At 35.9% G+C, this 19,934-nt stretch overlaps 3 protein-coding genes across 3 annotated transcripts; 2 read left to right on the top strand and 1 right to left on the bottom strand.

Moving 5' to 3' along the window:
- Window positions 1–2,046: 2,046 nt before the first annotated feature.
- LOC110289958 (olfactory receptor 5M11-like) lies at window positions 2,047–3,030 on the bottom strand. The gene has a single exon (XM_021156389.1). The coding sequence runs from the start codon at window positions 3,028–3,030 to the stop codon at window positions 2,047–2,049; it is 984 nt and encodes a 327-aa protein (XP_021012048.1).
- A 9,992-nt stretch (window positions 3,031–13,022) lies between these two features.
- Window positions 13,023–13,961, top strand: LOC110289632 (olfactory receptor 5M5-like). Its single transcript, XM_021155923.1, has one exon. The coding sequence runs from the start codon at window positions 13,023–13,025 to the stop codon at window positions 13,959–13,961; it is 939 nt and encodes a 312-aa protein (XP_021011582.1).
- A 4,412-nt stretch (window positions 13,962–18,373) lies between these two features.
- On the top strand, window positions 18,374–19,297 carry LOC110289659 (olfactory receptor 5M5-like). Its single transcript, XM_021155957.1, has one exon. The coding sequence runs from the start codon at window positions 18,374–18,376 to the stop codon at window positions 19,295–19,297; it is 924 nt and encodes a 307-aa protein (XP_021011616.1).
- Window positions 19,298–19,934: the final 637 nt, after the last annotated feature.

The raw sequence follows: 19,934 nt of genomic DNA, 5'->3' as shown, positions 1-19,934 counted from the left end.
TCTTGCTTTAATGTAAGAAGGCCAGGCAAAGTAATTGTTTCTACTCTTTTTGTGCATTTTTGAGGGGAATAGATCACATGGTTTTCTCAAGCATCTTTTTTTTTATTTAAAAACAAAATGTCAGTAATACTTCATACATAAATTCAAATAATAAATTGAATAAGAAGTTAAAAACAGAGATGTTTACACACATTTTGTTTTGCTTTTTTTAAAATTGGGCATTTTAATTATTTACTTTTCAAATGTTATCCCATTTCCTCCTTTCCCGTTTCCCCTCTGGAAACCTCCTATCCCATTCCCCCTTACCCTGCTTCTATGCGGGTGCTCCCTCACCCACCTACCCACTATAGCCTCACTCCCCTACCATTGCTCTACTCTGGGGCATCAAGCCTTTACAGTATCAAGGGCCTCCCCTCCCACTGGTGCCAGATAAGGCCCCTTCAGCTCCTTTAGTCCTTCTCCTAACTCCTCCATTGGGGTCCCTGTGCTCAGTGCAATGGTTGGTTGAAAGCATCCACATCTGTATTGGTCATCTGCATCGGTATAGGAGACAGCTGTATTAGATTCCTGTCAGCAAGCACTTCTTGGCATCAGCAATAAGGTCTGGGTTTGGTATCTGCATGTGAGATGGATCCTGATGTGGGGCAGTCTCCAAATGGCCATTTCTTCAGCCTCTGCTCCATTCATTGTCACTGAATTTCCTTTAGACAGGAGCATTTCTGGGTTAAAATTTTGGAGATGAGTGGATGGTTACTTCCCTCAACAGGGGGCGGGGTGGGGTGGGGTGCGGTGGGGTGGCATGCCTAAACTCTGGATATGGCCTTGACAGGTTCTCCCTCTCCTTTGTTGGGTATTTCAGCTAATGTTGTCCCTGTGGGGTCCTGTGAGGCTCTTCCTTTACTGGCATCTGGGACTTTCTGGTTGCTACCCCCATTTTCCCATCCCCCATTGCAAGACACCTCTGTTCAATTTCCTGAACCTCTGCATATCTTCTCCATATTATCCCATACTTGATTCTTCCCCTCTTTTCCTCTCCCCCTCTTCTCTTTCTCCCAAGTCCCTCCTACCCTCTGTTTCCCTTGATTATTTTGTTTCCCCTTCTAAGTAGGACTGAAGCATCCACTCATTGATCTTCCTTCCTCTTGAGCTTCATGTTGTCCTTGAGTTGTATTGTGGGTATTCCTCACTCCTTGCCTAATATTCACTTATCAAGGAGTACATACCATGTGTGGTCTTTTGTGACTCAGTTACCTCACTCAGGATGATATTTTCTAGATTCATCCATTTGCCTGTGAATTTCATGAAGTCATTGTTTTTAATAGCTGAGTAGTATTCCATTGTGTAAATGTACTACATTTTCTGTACCCATTCCTCTGTTGAGGAACATCTTGGGTGTTTTCAGCTTCTGGCTCTTATAAATATAGCTGCTATGAAAATAGCTATACCACTCCTGAGCATATACCCAGAAGATGCTCCAATTTGTAATAAGGACACATGCTCCACTATGTCCTTCAACAGAGGGAATAAATATGCTAAAATGTATTGTATGGTCATCACATGGATGGAAATCATGTTTTATAATTCAGGAAATACATTGTAATTCACCTTGGGTCAAAAATGTTTCTACGTGTCACTCAATATAAATGTACATAGTGAATAAAAGAACATATATTTTGATGAATATAGGTAGAGAGCAGTTATCAAGCAAGACTAAACTCAGGATATGTTTAATCATGAGAGATGATGTCTGGGATTGCATTTCCTCTCTATCAGCTTTTTGCAGCTTTCAAATCTATAACTGCAATTATATCCTCACTAGATTCTAAGTTATATACCCCAAAAGCATATTGTTGCCATTCCAAGTTAAAAATAAATAACACATCCAACATATTCAAGTAAAACGAATCAAAGAACTTTTAAAATCTCCAATTTATAATTTTGAGGGATTTTATATGTAAGTATTATATTTACATAATTTTCACCTGTTTCTCTTCTCCCCTCTTTCTCAAACTTAGAGCATCTGTTCAAATTGAAGGCGTGTTTTGATTAGTGGGACAGCATAGGTGCTGAGCCCTTCCCCACTTTGCAGAGATTTCTTATAAACACTCTTCTCAGAGCCTGCTTCACATCCTTGTTTCTCAGGCTGTAGATAAATGGATTCACCATGGGACTCACAAAAATACAAAATACTGCTATAATTTTGCCTTGCTCAACAGACCTCTCATTTGCTGGTCTCAGGTACATGCAGAAGAGGGACCCATAGAACATAGTAACAGCTGTCAGGTGTGAGCCACAGGTAGAGAAAGCCTTCCGTTGCCCTTCACTGGATCGGATCCTCATGATGGTGACGAAGATAAAAATGTAGGAGATGAGGATAATGAGAAGGGAACCTGTAAGATTAATCCCAGCTGACACAAATAAGGCAGTTTGCTTGATGTAAGTGTCAGAACAGGTTAACATCAAGAGGGGAGGGTCAGCACAGTAGAAGTGGTTGATGGTGTTGGGTCCACAAAAGGATAGACGTGAAGTCAGTATCACTTGCATTGTGCCCACCATACTACCCCAGAAGTAAGGGAATGTAACCAGGCAAATGCAAACTGGTCGGGACATTTTTGTGCTGTAATGTAGGGGTTTGCATATTGCCATGTACCTGTCATAGGCCATGGCACCCAGCATGTAATATTCCGTCAACAGCAGAGTGACAAAAACAAAGCACTGAGTAAGACACCCAATGTAAGAAATAGTCTTCTTCTCGGATAGAAAATTGACAAGCATCTGAGGAGAGACATTTGTTGAGTAAAAAATATCCACACATGCCAAGTGTGTCAGGAAAAAATACATGGGGGTTTGCAGCTGAGGAGTGAACCTAATTAATAAGATCATGCCAAAGTTCCCAGTCAGTGTGATGAGGTAAATCGTGAGGAATACCAAGAAAAGAATTGGCTGCAGTTCTGGTCGGGTGCTTAGTCCCAGAAGAATGAACTCAGTTGCCTCAGTGCCATTGCACTTAGCCTCTGGGTATGCCTTCATATTCTCTAATGGAGAAATATGTAAGAGACAATAATTAAATTACCTGTAAAAACCCAAATCAGTGCTCACTCCAACAATATGTTTCTTAGAAGAATGTATGGGAAACATTAGAAGAAGCTGTTAGAATAGCTGAGCAACTCATACAACCTTCAATGACGATGACAACTTGGGGATACCGTCTGGTTGCAAGATCAAGTGATTAATATTTAGCTCCACATCTGCATCAGAGCTAATATCCTGAAACTGATAAAATCTTTTGGAACATACTAGCTTTAAACTGTTCTCCACCAATGGAAAAGCTAAGCATGAAATCAAACAGCATCTTAGGCCTAGAGATGAGATTTCTTTGCTTGCTGTGACTTTACACCTATGTTTGCACCAATGTATTTTAAAAATGCTTTGATTTGTAACTTCCTTTGTTCTGTTACTATAAAATTTCCATGAAGCTGCTTCCATGTTGGATCATTGTATCTGAGAACTGAACATATATACATATACTCTTACATATATACATATCTCATATACATCTACATCTACATTTAGCTTCATGGGTGTGAGAAAGTTAAAATTACTTCCAAAGTTAAAGAACTTTCTGTTCAAAGCAGCTCATTTACTGTGCTGATTATCACATGCAATATATGAGAGTTTACATCCTTTAAATTGTACTGTTCTGGCTGATCCCCACCTTCATCTTGAACTCTGCTATAATACAAGAGAGTTGACTTTGCTCTCGGTGTTCCCAATAAGGAATCAGGACTGCTGTTCCTCAAATATAGTTTCTGCCATTGGTGAGTATGGGAATATGGCAATTAAATTATCATACAGAGACCCCCATGGTCACTGTCAACAAAGATAATACTGGAAATTGCTGGAACCAAGAAGTGGTTTACAGCCCATCATCTTATCAATATATCTGCATTCCACTTTTCCTTCTGAAATTATTGATGTTTTTAATTTGTGATTCTCTATTCAGCTATTTGTTGGTACATATGGGTAAAAACTTACTTTGTATTATGTTATCCAGAATATGAACAAATGCCGGATTATATCATAGCATATATTAAATATATCATTATGTGCATCAATGAAGTAGTTTTCTAATTCATGACAACTATTTTTTTCAGGGCATGTACATTCTTACATATCTGACATTACCAGGGCATGAATAACTACAAATATTGGCCAGAGTGAAGAATGTATTAGAAAAATCAATAGGGATTTATTCAAATAATAAAGCTAGTTCTGATGATGCGTGACATAATCTTAGTAATCAACCCTTAACATTTTCCTGTTACACAACTAGAAAAAAAATTAAAGCTGAATCTGTTTTGAAAATGTAAGCTAGCTTTTTTCACTGTATCATATCTCAGAAGTTCAGGAGGTAAGGCTGAATATACAACCTTTAGACTGTAGCTACTCTCACATTTTAATAAAATCACATATTCACTTTTGGGCCACTGGTTCTCAGTCTGGAAGCAGGTATAGGCTTGAGTTACAGTCCTGTCCACAGTGACCAACAACAAAGGAATGAGATCCTGCAAAAGTTTCTATGTGATTGTGTTGCATAAGAATAAAGAATTGACTTACATAGTTGAGATAACCTGTTTAAATGAATACAACTTTAATTAATGGCACCAGATGCCTTTATTTTGGCAATGTAGGATTGTTCTATTCAGTGAATTCTAATATACTGTTAAATGTTAAAACTCCCCAAATGTAAAAAGTTTTGTAATCAATGAAGATGAAAAATATCTCTATGAATTCTGAAATAGAAAAATAAAGACTCCAACTCCTATGGTATTCTTTCGTGGCTAGAACGCTTGAATACTGAATTTTTGGATACACTATGCTGAACCAGGACATGAGCAAATCCCACTATTAAGATACTCTCTTTATTCACTGCAATTTCTTCATTATAAGCAGAATACAAGTGAGAAAATGAAAGAGATAATAATACTTCAATAAAAGATAAAAATTAAATATTTCAATTTCATTGAAAGTACTTCAGTAATTCCTAGGGAGAAGAATTAAATCTGTGTATGATGTCGAGGTAGTTGCAGCACAGAACAACTTCAAGCTTCAGAGAATAATTTCTGAGAATTTTAACAAAAAGGTGATTCAGCTTAAATTTTCAAATCTGTATCAATGTTGAGAAGGCTGACAAATGAGCCTTATATGATAGCTTATTCCTGCAATATCAGCACTGACGAGGATGTAACAAGAAGATTGCCAGTAGTTTTATACTAGCCTGGGCTACATAATGAATTCCAGGACAGCATCCTTGGTTGAGAACTTATATCAAAACACACACACACACACACACACACACACACACAAGTGCACACACAGGAATGCACGCACAAGCATACATACATACATACATACATACATACATACATACATACATACATACATATAAAAAGTACTTATATATACACATACATAGAGAGCTTAGAAAAGAGCATGCCTTTGATCAAAGCATGATTCACTTGCCTAGAAGATCCTGGGCTCAGTACATCATCAGGTTTCAGGATAAGCCCCCCAAAAGGAGCTTCTTATAATGAAGAAGAAAGGAGCTTCACCATTTGTTTCTCTCTTCAGTTTTACTCAAATATTTTGACATTTCTTTTCTCAGGAGAAACTTATAAAATAAATTAGATGCATGTTGCTGTGGGAATATACATTCCTGTTCCAGATTCTATGGTTTTGTGTTTTGAAAAGTTAAAAGGTAAGTCAAAAAGACTATTATGCAGAGAAACTAGGACTCAGAATAGAAAGTGAGTCTAAATCGGGGCCTTAGCAGAGATGTCTGGCCTTCTCTCCTTGCAGAATATGTCTGTCCCCCTAGTCCATCAGTTGCCATGCCTGCCTCTGTTTGGGAGATTCTGAGTCTGTCTCCCTATGTTATTATTTCATCATAATAATACTTAAGGTCTCTAGACAATCTGTTTATGTTTTAAAAGATGAAAGGAATAAGAAATAAGGCACTATGTCCTCTGAGTTTTGTCATTGGGACAATCAGACTTACCGATGGAAAGACAATGATTTCTGAGAATCAGCACAAGTGGGAGACTTTATATCTGAGGAATTAACCTTAGGGACATGGACCTTTCTAAGCATTAATCAAGAAATCAGGAGGGAAATCAATATGATTCCCTCTGGAGTTATTACAATGAGAGCATCTCCATTGGTAAGAATTTTAATTTATGATTTCATCATTAAATGTTTGCAATATCTTAAAATGAATGTAAAAATACCGTGGTATTTAGGTATTTTAAGGGCCAATTTAAAGATACCCCTCCCATATTTTTTTTTTATGAGAAGACCTTTCCATGACTCCATTAATAAAGCCCTTATGGAGAATTTTAATTTTGTTTGCTGAATTTCTCTAGTGGGTTTCACTCCATTCTGTAGGTTTTATGTTCATTTGTAACTTTTTTTTACATGGTTTAATTCTCTATAAATATTCTGACAACAGAAATAATGTCAATTTTATTTTGGTAATCTCTGTAGAAATATGCATAAAGATTTGGATATTCAATTAGTGTTTAACTAATAAATAAGTGTTACATAAATGCTACTTTTTGTTTAATTATAATTAGCTCAACTAGAAATTAGGATATTTGGTACATTAACATGAACCATTTATATAAAGATATATTTATAATTTCATAGAAATACTGATTGATAGAATAGGGCCAGATATAAAATAATATGATTATTATGCACTGTTACTGTTCTTTTGGAGCAAAATTATACCTTTCCTAGAACTAAGATAATCTTTCTCACCAAAATTGTATTCTGCATTAATGCTTGGCATTTAAAAGCATACATGATGATAAAAAGAAAAATAAATATAAAGACTGTTCCTTTATTACAACCATACTAATGAATATGGAGAGAAAAGCTAAGCAAGGATGACTTCCAGGTGGGCGTCAATTTGATTTCTCCATTTTCTGTGACTCGAGGACATGGTATCTTCTTCAATAGAGTCATATCATCAAATTTCAGATGGTAAATAAGAGCAATAGCAGTAACCTGTAATGCCTGGGGTTCTATTAAACCTCGCTGGCCAAGAACTACAAAGGAAATATCCCATTTCTGTCCATACACATTTATGATAGCTTCTCATGCCTAGTAGGGGTGTTGTTGTACAGGATAACTCCACTTTAACTCCTGCTATGTGCATGCATATATGTCAAAGTTGCTTTAATTGGTCAGATGCAACTCTCATTTCTGAGGCTAACAGCTGAATAAGCTCACGTTTTCTAGTTCTTTCTAAATTCTGGCTGGGTGGTTTATCTCAGCTGTTCTGGCTCAAACTCTTCTCCATGTTCACTGATTAAATCTGACTTCCATCATCTTCCTATTGAATTGTTCTGCTAGGACTCTAACTCTGGCAATTTCTTCTAATCTTCTGGCTCCTTCTTATTCTCTCATTTCAATTGTCTCTGCTAAACTGCACTGAAAGACATGAACTCAGGAAAAAACTCAGCTTTACGGTACTGCATTCACTGCAATCACTCCCAACTCACTATCTCTGGGCAAGGCTCTTCAATAGCGTCTCTTCCTTGTGACGTTCTGAAGAGCTGAGCCTATTCTATCATTGTGTCCCCCTCAACTAGATATCAATTTCAAACATGGCTGCTCACAAACTAATTTTACCTTAAAGGTACATATCGTGGGTGTATCTGTATTGCAGTTAGATCATATTATAATCCAAGGAGTGTCTGCATTTCAGCCGGATCACATAGACCTAGAAGGTATTTGTATGTGATCCCTTATCAGAGCAGGTGAAAGTCAAAAATTTTGGGGTTCAAACTGCATCTTAGAGAACTTGACCTATGTTTGAACTCAGGTAAATTAACAGGCCAGTATCTAGCATCAGCTTCCAAGTTAGTCCCCAACAAAACCCGGACCTACCTCCAGTATCTAGGCTAACCCCAACAAGACTTATCTCCAGATTAATTTCCCCAAACAAATCTAGGGTTTCCAGGTTAATCTCCAACAAGTCCAGTCTCTGCCCAACAACCACCAATACAGAAGGATACAGAAGTTAAGTTTATGTTTTGACTCCCAGCACAAGCCAATGATGCTAAAGGGCATAGTGTTATTCCAATTAGATGCTTGCCAGGCTAGAAACACTTACCCTTCTCTTGCCACATTTTATAAATCCTTGGCCTGATAAGTGTTTGGGGCTCTTCTCCACCAAAACCATCCTGCAATCAGTGGTGGGCTGAGTCCATGCTTCAGCTTAAACAATGGTCCTGGTGTGATTGCATCGGCTTGGCTCCTGACTGGTCTTTCAGGGTACACTACCTCAGCACTACACAGCCATGTTGCTGGATTACAGTTCCTCTACACACACACACACACACACACACACACACACACACACACTTATCTGTAGATATGGAGCCACAATAAAATTACATCATTTTCCCCTTCCCTTTCCTCCCTCCATCAACTCCCCGAAGTATACGCTTATGCCTTTTTTTCTAATGCATGGCTGATTTTTTATTAATTTTTATTATATATCTATATATATATCTATATATCTATATATATGTATATATATATATGTGTGTGTGTGTGTGTGTGTGTGTGTACACATTTAGATATAGATGTAGATATACATATATTCCTAACTATAACCTGCTCATTCTGTGTAATGTCAATTGGTTTGTGTTTTCAGGTCTGACCATTTTGTCTTGGATAACTAAGCAATGCATTCTTCCCTGGAAAAGACAATATACACTGACTTCAACATTCCTTAGTTGCTGTGGATTGGGTTGAGGGCTTGAAGCAGACAGTGATGGTTTCACACAATCATGCTAATCAACATACAGAGTTATAGAACCCTGTCCAAAAATGATACATTTACATTAAAATCTCCTGCATCTGTGGCTCAGGGTATATCGTGGAAGAAGGTTGTAAGGTCCAGAGGACCAGGATGCTTGCTGTGAGATCACGCCTCCTAGTATATGATCCTAGTTCCAAGTCAGAAGATGCTCCCTAAAAATCTCACAAAACAACTGCCTAAACATGAGTAGAACAAAGCAAACAACAGACATGTCAAAGTGAATATATATATATATCTTTCTATAGTATGATTTATCTAAGGACAAGATATCCCAAAGTACCAGACATATACTTTGGCAATGCAACAACTTATTGAGTAGTTACAGTAAAGTGATTTTCAGATTTAGATTATTTTAAAAGTTCCTAATTGTGATTTTTGTCATTGATGGCACTCTTTATGAGGAAGAGAATCCATGAGTTTATACCTGTTATACCACAGAGTTAATTTCACATAACAGACTCCTTAAGTCAATAGTCCCCATGAAGACTCATCTTCCTCTTCTGGCCTTTGGGGATGCCAGGAAGTCACATACACATTAAACACAAATCTCTTTGTTATCTTCAACTATGATGAACAAAGAAATATCTTAAACATTTAACAAAACCAAAAATCATTATTATGACTGTCATTGTCTCCACTACCACATTTACTGAGGAACTTTTCAATGTCATTCTGGCCTGGCCCCCGTTAAGCACACAACAACAACAACAACAACAATACCCAAGAAACATAAAAACAATCACATGTCACTTTCTTCTCTGACAAATATCTAGTGCTGAGTTTTTAGAAACGCCTGACTGTGTTAGCATCTGATGGTGGACCACGCATGGGATGAAAAGAATCATGGAGATTCTCCTCTCCCGTCCCCTTTACTGACATCTTACTGGTTCCTTTCATTAGCAAAAATGAGAAGAGTGAAGCTGAGCACCATCGGAACTCTTCTGGCCAGTTCCTAACTGCTGATAAGGAAAAGACAGGAAGGTGTCAAAAAGCCATGTTACCATGTTCACATTATCTGTAAGATATTAAATTCTCTATTTTCACCCAAAAATGTAAATACCAATCCTAGAATCAGTAGATAGCTGAAACTTGAGAAAAACTGGCTGCTGTTCAGGTTTTTTGGACTCTAAACCTTTCTCTTTTCCCTGTGAGTGATTATCTTTTAGAGATTGCGAACACGGGAAACAGAACTTTCCCAAAGTATAAAAATATTCATTATAAACGAAAATAAATTATCCCATTGCTTTACGATTCCTTGGAGATTTGACTCCTCTATGATTTGAGCAGTTAAACTCAAGTTATCAATAAATTTACCATACTCAGAGCTTATTTATAATACTAATCACTAATGGCAAGAAATAACTGAACCATAGGGATTTGGTCCCTCTGTAACAATTTTCTTATAAAAATCTTGACTGTCTGCATATGAATGCTGTCATTGTGAACTTACTCTGCTTCTTCAGGTAGGATATCTATGGTTCATTTAAAGTTTGGAAGGGAAAAAAATCTTAATTGATAAAATAAATTGATTTGTAGCCTAGATGTCTGAATTAACAATCAATCATATTGAACCACTACTACTCTTCTCTGGTTAAGATGCTCACAAACAAATGGTCTAGAGGTGTATACTTGCATAACAGTAAAGAAGAGAAGCCAAAGAGCACATTACTATCTATCACTATGGTCTGCTTCCAATAGGAAAACACTTATCTAGATATTGTTGTATATATAGCCATATACAAGCCACAGCCTTTGTCCTTAAGGAATCTGTGTGTTGATTCTGAATCTAGCTTACAGCCTCTTATCTCCATCATGATTCTAGTAGCTTCAACAAATATTTTAGGTATTTGGCATATGTTAGATTTTCCTGAACTAATTTCTTCACATAGAATTAATCTATGTGTGAAATGATTTTTATGGCTTAGAAAACTAAGACAAAATGATATTAATGAGTTGCTGAACACATACAACTAGCAACAAGAGGATCTAAGATTTAAGTTCAGGGAGAGGAGTACACATTGCTAGGCGGGTTTGCATTCAGCTAACTCTCAGTATTTATATGTTTATTCTCCTTTTCTTTATCAGGAATGGCAGACAGTAATATTTGGAATTACTTTTGACTTCACAATACTCCACTACAATAAATAACACTGTCATAATTTTTACAATCATTTGGCTAAAAAATTGAACACTGTTAATTTCTAAACTTTATTGATTATTTAAAATTAATCAGGGGTACATTCAATGAAGGTACATTATATAATTACTTTGGAGGATTGAGTCATATAGGAAGCACAAGTGTAAGATCTTTTCAAGGTACAGTAAATTTCAAGAGTGCCAGGCCTGGTATGCTGAGATGCACTTATGTCCCTCACAAATATTCAGATGTGTTGGATATTGTTAGATTTGGTTTGTTTTTTTTTAATCTAAAATTAATGCCCTCTTCTTAACAGACTGTGTATACAATTAAGAACTCTCATAGCTTTCATTACTTTCATTTCATTATAGTAAAGGGGAAAATGAGGAAAGATATTGAATATTTTGAATCAGTATTTGAATTTGTTTTGTATCTTATTATCTTAATTAACAGTTCTAAAGTCCCAAAATTTTTAAAAAAATGGAATGCTATAGTAAATAAGTTTTACATGTCAATTCACAAAAAAACTTTTTCAAAGTGACTTGCTTCTGTTGGTATTATCTTTATAAATAAGGACCATATCCTATAGCATCATAAGTGTGTGTGTATCACTTAACGAGGATGTCAATTTTGGGGGATGGTTTCCACAATCTCATTCACTCTGCCTAAATGGTAAGATACATAATTCAGAATAGCATACATGGTACCTCATTATGTAGTTAATATGGCTATTATTTCTGATGACTTATAGTAAGGAATCTATATTGAGTGTTCTATATTTATTAAAATATTTAAGAGTTATAATCAGTAATGTCATGACAAAATCAGTATTCCCTTCTCTACGTTGTCACACTTTCCCCTACTGTTTCACCAGAGGCTTCAGATACGTAGTGTTTGCTTGCTTTCAACATCAGTCAATCATGAACACTGAATACTGCCAAGGTATGTCCATAAGTATATTAAACATGTGTGTGTGTGTGTGTGTGTGTGTGTGTGTGTTCATTACTCATGGAGTGTAGTCACACATATATTTTATATACATGAAATGAATAAGGTACATTTTATTGTCTCACACGAATTATGAGCAAAATGTACTGAGCAAGTGAAAATTTGAATAGTGTATTACAATTAAGAAATATTTGTTGATAAAGTATTACTTTGGGTGGATGAGGGTGAGGAGAATCTTAGCTGGAAAAACCATAATGAGAGTTAAGAGGGGCATATGAAGAGGTCTTGATTTCATAAGTCTATACACTTTTTATACCTTCAGTATCCTAAATTCACATATAAATTCACATCCACATGTTCAGAGAAATCATGAGCAATGTGATAAATAGTTGCAGTAAAAATCTTAGAACATCATTTTCTATCATTCATTATCTATTGATCTATCTACCTCTCTATGACTCTATTATCTATCTGTTTATCTATCTATCTATCTGTTTATCTATCTATCTATCTATCTATCTATCTATCTATCTATCTATCTATCTATCATCTATCTATATATCTATCTATTGAATTTATCTTTCTATCCATCTTTACATCTAGTCTATCTATGACATGTCATATATTTTTCTCTCTTTTATCTAACATTAAATTATCATGTATCTATTGTACATCTCTATCATCTATCTCTATCCTTCTATCTATCATCTATCTACCTATCATTTATTAATCTATCTTTCTATCTAATCTATTTAACTATCTATCTATTGTCTATTTACTGAACAATCTTACATGTATCTTCCTATTATTTAACTACAGATAAACCATCTATCTTTCTGCTATCTATCACAATTTCTCTATTAATTTAGGTATTTATAACAGTCAAATAATTATTAGGCTATTTCTTTTTACTACTTACCTTAACAGTTTGAGAAGAAACAAAAAATAAACTAGATAACCTGATGGGGATAATGAATAAATGGAAAGAAATAAAAATATAATTGTGTTTAATTTACAGGCCTCGTTTGGTGTCAGTAAGACAAAATGTTAAAGAAAAACTACACAGCAGTGACTGAGTTTGTTTTGCTGGGATTGACAGATCGAGCAGAGCTTCAGCCTGTGCTCTTTGTGGTATTCCTACTCATCTACCTCATCACAGTGGTTGGTAACGTGAGCATGATCTTCTTAATCAGAAGTGACAGCAAGCTTCACACACCCATGTACTTCTTCCTCAGCCATCTCTCCTTTGTAGATCTCTGTTATGCCACCAATGTCACTCCTCAGATGTTGGTTAACTTTTTATCAAAGAGAAAAACCATTTCCTTCATAGGCTGCTTCATACAGTTTCACTTTTTTATTGCCTTGGTGATCACAGATTACTATATGCTCACAGTGATGGCTTATGATCGCTATATGGCCATCTGCAAGCCCTTGTTATACACAAGCAAAATGTCCAGAAGCGTCTGCCTCTCGCTCGTAGCTGCACCATACATTTATGGATTTGCAAATGGCCTGGCACAGACCATTCTGATGCTTCGTTTAACCTTCTGTGGGCCCAATGAGATCAATCACTTCTACTGTGCAGACCCACCACTCATGGTCCTTGCTTGCTCAGATACTTACGTTAAAGAAACTGCTATGTTTGTGGTGGCAGGATCCAACCTCACTTGTTCTCTCACCATCATCCTCATCTCCTACATTTTTATATTTACAGCCATCCTGCGAATCCGTTCTGCAGAAGGGAGGCGCAAGGCCTTCTCTACTTGTGGATCCCATCTGATAGCTGTCACTGTGTTTTATGGGACTTTGTTTTGTATGTACCTCAGGCCTCCTTCTGAGAAGTCTGTAGAGCAGGGGAAAATTGTGGCTGTCTTTTATATCTTTGTAAGCCCTATGTTGAATCCCTTGATCTATAGCCTCAGAAACAAAGATGTGAAAAGTGCAATAAGGAAAGTTGTTAAGAAGGAAGTATTCTTGAAGTAAGTTGATAGGTGTGCAGCACCTTTGCTCTCCAAACCAATGGGCATTTTAAGATTACCAAATTACTTTCTGTCAATTTTTATTTTAATTTGTCTCTCAGAAATGACATATATCACAGCAGGGTATGCTACCTTGATGAATGAATAAAAATGAATTATAAAACTGCACAGACATATTGTTATTACTCTATAATGGTGCACGGGAGCTATTTTGGCAAAGGTAGAATTGTCAAATGCTTTGGAAGTAAGTTCCTTTATTTATGTGTCTGAAATTTTCTAACCACAGTAGGTCAGTTCTTTCTTTTTAAGATTTTTTTAATATGTGTTAACTTATAAAATTTCCGAGATATATCTTATATCATTACTGCAAGATAGATCTTTCAAATGATTTTATTCATCTGAATGAATCTTTATGCATATATATGCATGCCACATTTCCACTAGGAGGCTTTTGTGTTCATCTGCTATTGGGTATGCACTCCCATCAGTGAGCCTCTGCTCCTTTACGTTTTTATTATCATTGTCTAGTATTTGCAAATAAATAGCAATTTGATTCTTTAGACATATTATTATACAGCTATTTTTGTGTAAAACCCATATTTTAATTGTCTCATTTGTGTGTGGACTTTAGAGTTCTTTTGTGATAAGTACCCATCCTTTGTCTATTTCAATAGTATAATGTTCACAGATGGTTTCTGGGTATTATGAGGGTGATAGGAAATTTGCTCAGGTCCTCAGTAAGGGCATCAGAGTGCCTAACTTCTGTGTCATATTTCCAGCACAGCATATTGTTATTTTACATATACAAGTGACTCATATTTCACCTTATTACACTGTTTGTACTTAGTAAATTATATTCCACACACAGTTAAGGTGATACTCACCAATTATGGTCAATTTATTAAGACTGGACTTGTTTAATTTGAAACAATTTATAGCTCACAGACAACAATATGATATAAAACCTATCCTTATAAATTCAAGTCATTTCTATGAGAATTCCATATATTGTTAAATTGTTTTTGAAATAGAAGTTCTCTCTGATGTTTCTGTCCCTATTTCCTGCAGTAAATGCTTGTCGGTTCTAGTCCCTCTGTGGAATTACCTCAGTAGCTACTTGTTTATAAATCCACACATTAATTAAGAAGCAATTAATATAACATAGTTTTGCTAGATTTCAAACTTCACAGAAAGAAATTGGTCATGCTCTTTTTCAGTAGAGAATTTCATTAACATTGTTAGACTTATACACACTAATTCATTTAGGTGCTCTTTTGCTCATATAGTTTCTATGTCCCTGTCCATATACCATCTATTTACAGCTACGTATCTGTTCTCTTCTGAGGGAACAATTGTATATTCTGCTTTCCTGGTAATATGAAATTCTGCAGATATACTTCATACAATTCTAAATATGCATCTCTGAAAAAGTGCTGCTGCTTTGGGTTTGTAGTGTATGAACATCTCCACATTTTTTTGCATATTGACAATACTTTGCCAGCTCATACTCCAGCCAATAGCACTTGTTTTCTTCACTTTGCAATCTTGCTGATGCAAAAGATTGTAAAACTTGGTGTTGAATATTTAATGTTTGGTCTGCTATATCTAGGTGATGCCAATACAGAGGGTCAGGAAAAAAAGTCATTCCTAAGCAACATGTTCAAACTTTAATATGCTTGCCATATTGTCAGTAATTATAACACTTGACTGTCATATGACTCTCAACTATGTCAGGACATAGATGGAGAGTGATTCATTTATCCCTATCACTTCTACAAATGGCAAGCCAGATATACCTCACACATTTTTCAAAATAGAAAATAGTCATTGTGACCATTTTTACATCACTGTAATGTGTATTAAATACATATCATGTGTCACTCTGGTCCAGAATGGAGTCATAACATTCAAGAAATGTTCTTCTCAATTGTCTGATCTTAAGAGTATCCAATAATGAATGAGAACAAAGGAGATCTTAAAAACTCAATTTAATAAAGACAAAGCAACAGGGCTTATGTCAGAAAAAAAAATTCCCATGTTGAGGCCCCAGGGAGCAATGACAGTGGCTACTGGTTCCAGAACCATTAAAAGATGCCACTAGAAAGAATGTCTCATGCTACTTTCTTCTTCAAGAAATACCCAGGGAAGAGTTCACTTTGTATGAACAAGGAGACCTTAGCATGCTCATGTTGAGACAAGAAGGGGGTGTAAAGGACACAGTGAGCGACTTTTCTTATACTGCCTTTGATATTTCCCTGGATCCTCCCATTAAATTTAATTAAAGTAAGCTTTAATTAAACACCAAATTAATTGACTTGATGACCATTACTCTAAGTTGGGAAAACACTTCAATATACAAATATAACTTGTAAGTTGATTTCTTGTCGCTTGTATGTATATGATATCAGGACTGACCTCTTAGCATTGGATAAACTCATAGGGGCCTCATCCCTTGGGCCCCTTATCAGCAGTCATTACTATTTACATACAAATAATAACAAACCGTTAAAAATATAGATATTTAGCAAAGCTAAAATAATTAATGAGTCCTTTGACTCATCATTCTTGCATGATTTGAATCCCTGATGACTATGGAGAGCAGGCAATACTCCTGCTCTCAATGGATTTAGGATTTTAGTACAGGAAGATAGGAGTTATTCATAAGCCAAACAATCTACAAGTGATAATTGAACACTCGGGAATTGGTTCTATGAGTGCTCGCTCTTATAAACCATTCATCTTCTTCACATTGGTGTTGCCATTGCAAAGTTACTCTCCTTTAACAGGTAGGAGTAGAAAGCATTCTTTTTAAATTTTAGAATCTAGAAATATGCATTTTAATAATTAAAAACTGAACTGGATTCTATTTTAATAACTTTATAATATCACTTCTGAATGCAGTCTATATTTCCAAGAGTAAGTATTCATTTATCAATATGACTTATTTTTGTATTTAAATACCATATACAAAAAGACCTAAGATCTTATTTATAGAAAAGCAAAATATAATGTGGAAGGACCCTTGAGTAATGCATTGATGTAGTGCTTAAAAGTTTCTCTATGTCAGTGGTGTTGTGGGTATCATGTAGGAACCAGGTTACAAACCTGCACACATGGACATATTTTATCAAAAAAGACTGCAGATGTTCCAAGAAATGATGTCTATGAGCAGCTCATTTCTGCACTTATGTCTGCAGTATTGTCTCAGACAGATTTAGAAAATGATTATTTTTCAAAATGATATAAAAGAATATGAATTCATGTTTTTAAAAACCTGTATACAATTCATGTTTTAGCATTATTACAACTTTCTATGAGTGTTAGACTGAGATGAAGATACAGCAAATCTTCATAGCCTGATTTGGTTCTCAATGTTCTATCATTATTACATGTCATACTAGCAGCAAGTTTTCAATGCTCCTCATGAGCATGTGAAAACTGCCAATGTATGCACGTGTGCATTTATATACATAGGTATATGTATTGCATTTAATTCACTCATATAGGAATATATGTTTATATATGAATATTTATATACATAAATGTTTAATATTGACTAGTGTTATCTCCCTCAGTAATCATTTTTCTTCATGAGCAAAAAATATGCAGAAAATAAGTTTGCTTTTTAGAAAATTAATAAAGTGATCTTGGTATGCTATTTGGGATGAGGTATGTTATTTGGGGTGAGAAACTCCTTTTGAAGAGTGAGGGAACAGTTTGGAAGGCATCTTGGGTTCAAGAGTGTGTAGAGAGGCCTTACACTTATCTGTCATGTTCAGTCAAATTCCCAACTTAATTAGCTAAGGAAAACAAGACTCAATGGCTAACATTTTGTGGCACACACCACAAAGTATATTTAGAGAAAAACATCATTGTATACTCCTATGTTTAGGGGAAACATATAGTAAACACTATGAAGACTTGCAACTCCCCCCCCACACACACACCACACACACACACCACATATATACATAGTGCCATATGAATTTGGGGAACTTTTAAAATATTAACTACACATTCCTAAACCAATTTATTTTCGTGTGTTTTAGACTATTTTATTTTATGTATATTTGTATTTTGCCTGCGTGTAAGTATGTGCAGCATGTGTGTGACCAGTGCTTGCAGAGCCCAGGAAAGGGCACTATAGTCTCTGATACTGAAGTGCCAGATGATTGTGAAACATCATATGGATGCTCAGAACTGAACCTAGACTTCTATAAAAGCAACACGTTCTTGAAACCTTTGACCTGTAACTCCAATTTCCTGGGATATTTCTATGCCATGTGCATTTACAAGTAGGAAGGGAGAAGACTTAGAATCAGAGAGACACATAATATGTTGCATGCATAGCATTAATCATGTGAATTTAAAATTTTTTCTCTTTAGAAAAATCCGTGTCTAGTCCCAAGCTTACAGATGTTAAAGAAAAACTTTACAACAGTTACAGAGTTTATTTTCCTAGGATTGACGGATCGAGCAGAGCTTCAGCCTGTGCTCTTTGTGGTATTCCTACTCATCTACCTCATCACAGTGGTTGGTAACGTGAGCATGATCTTCTTAATCAGAAGTGACAGCAAGCTTCACACACCCATGTACTTCTTCCTCAGCCATCTCTCCTTTGTAGATCTCTGTTATGCCACCACTGTTGCCCCTCAGATGTTGGTTAACTTTTTATCCAAGAGGAAAACCATTTCTTTTATTGGCTGCATCATTCAATTCCACTTTTTTATTGCTCTGGTGATCACAGACTACTATATGCTTGCAGTTATGGCTTATGATCGTTATGTGGCCATCTGCAAGCCCTTGTTATATACTAGTAAAATGTCCCGAGGAGTCTGTCTCTTTCTTGTGGCCACACAGTACATTTACGGCTTTGTAAATGGTTTAATACAGACCATTCTGATGCTTCGTTTAACCTTTTGTGGACCCAATGAGATCAATCACTTCTACTGTGCAGACCCACCACTCATGGTCCTTGCTTGCTCAGACACCTATGTGAAAAAAACTGCCATGTTTGTGGTGGCAGGATCCAACCTCACCTGTTCTCTCATCATCATCCTCATCTCCTACATTTTCATTTTTACAGCCATTCTGCGGATCCGTTCTGCAGAGGGAAGGCGCAAGGCCTTCTCTACTTGTGGGTCCCACCTGACAGCTGTTACCATCTTTTATGGAACATTGTTCTGCATGCACCTCAGGCCCCCCTCTGAGACATCTGTAGAACAAGGGAAAATTGTGGCTGTCTTTTATATCTTTGTAAGTCCTATGTTAAACCCATTCATCTATAGTCTAAGGAATAAAGATGTGAAAAATGCAATAAGGAAAGTGATCCAGAAATGATTGTTGAGAATTGCTCACAGGTATGTAAAATGTTCATATTATCTGACAAAGTACCATGTCTTTTAAAAGAATAAACCTTCTATGTTACACATTTTATTTTATATTTCTTAATTCACCTTTAAAGTTTACTAGTTTTCATTAATTGGTTCACTAGAGATGACAGTGCAATCTCAATGATCTTTTTGTAGCGTAATAATCCAGAAACTAGAGGAGAACAACCTTTATTTGTAGTAAATGTAGAACATGAATGTATCCATTGTACTAACACTGACTCAGTGTTATAAAATATGAAAATTTCCAATTTTGATTTGGTTTTTTGATACAAATTGTATTTAATACAAATAAAAGTCTTCCAGGTATTTAATGATTTCTTTAAAACGTACCTTTCAAATAATATTAGTGAACCAGTGGCATCATTGTACATCGGGTATTCCTTTGAAATGAAAAATCTGTGTTTGATATGCTTTGTAATATTTTTACAGGTATGCATGACCCTCAGTCTGTAGCCTCTCCTCCATTCCTTCAGAAGAAAAAAACCACTGACACCCCAAATTCATCTTTTGGATCATAATATGAGTAATAGATTTATACACATTGTAGGAATTATGAGTACTTATGCATATTGGTTAATCTGCTG

The sequence above is a fragment of the Mus caroli genome, unplaced genomic scaffold (assembly GCF_978045245.1).
Source record: "Mus caroli unplaced genomic scaffold, Mus_caroli_1 scaffold_2, whole genome shotgun sequence".
In the NCBI taxonomy this organism is placed as follows: domain Eukaryota; kingdom Metazoa; phylum Chordata; class Mammalia; order Rodentia; family Muridae; genus Mus; species Mus caroli.
Note: the sequence above shows the minus strand (reverse complement) of the source record. Positions and strands in the feature narration are given on the sequence as shown.

Bases quoted from the DNA above. Each gene is read 5' to 3' on its own strand.
- LOC110289958 (XM_021156389.1), bottom strand. From the start codon at position 3,030: ATGAAGGCATACCCAGAGGCTAAGTGCAATGGCACTGAGGCAACTGAG.
- LOC110289632 (XM_021155923.1), top strand. From the start codon at position 13,023: ATGTTAAAGAAAAACTACACAGCAGTGACTGAGTTTGTTTTGCTGGGA.
- LOC110289659 (XM_021155957.1), top strand. From the start codon at position 18,374: ATGTTAAAGAAAAACTTTACAACAGTTACAGAGTTTATTTTCCTAGGA.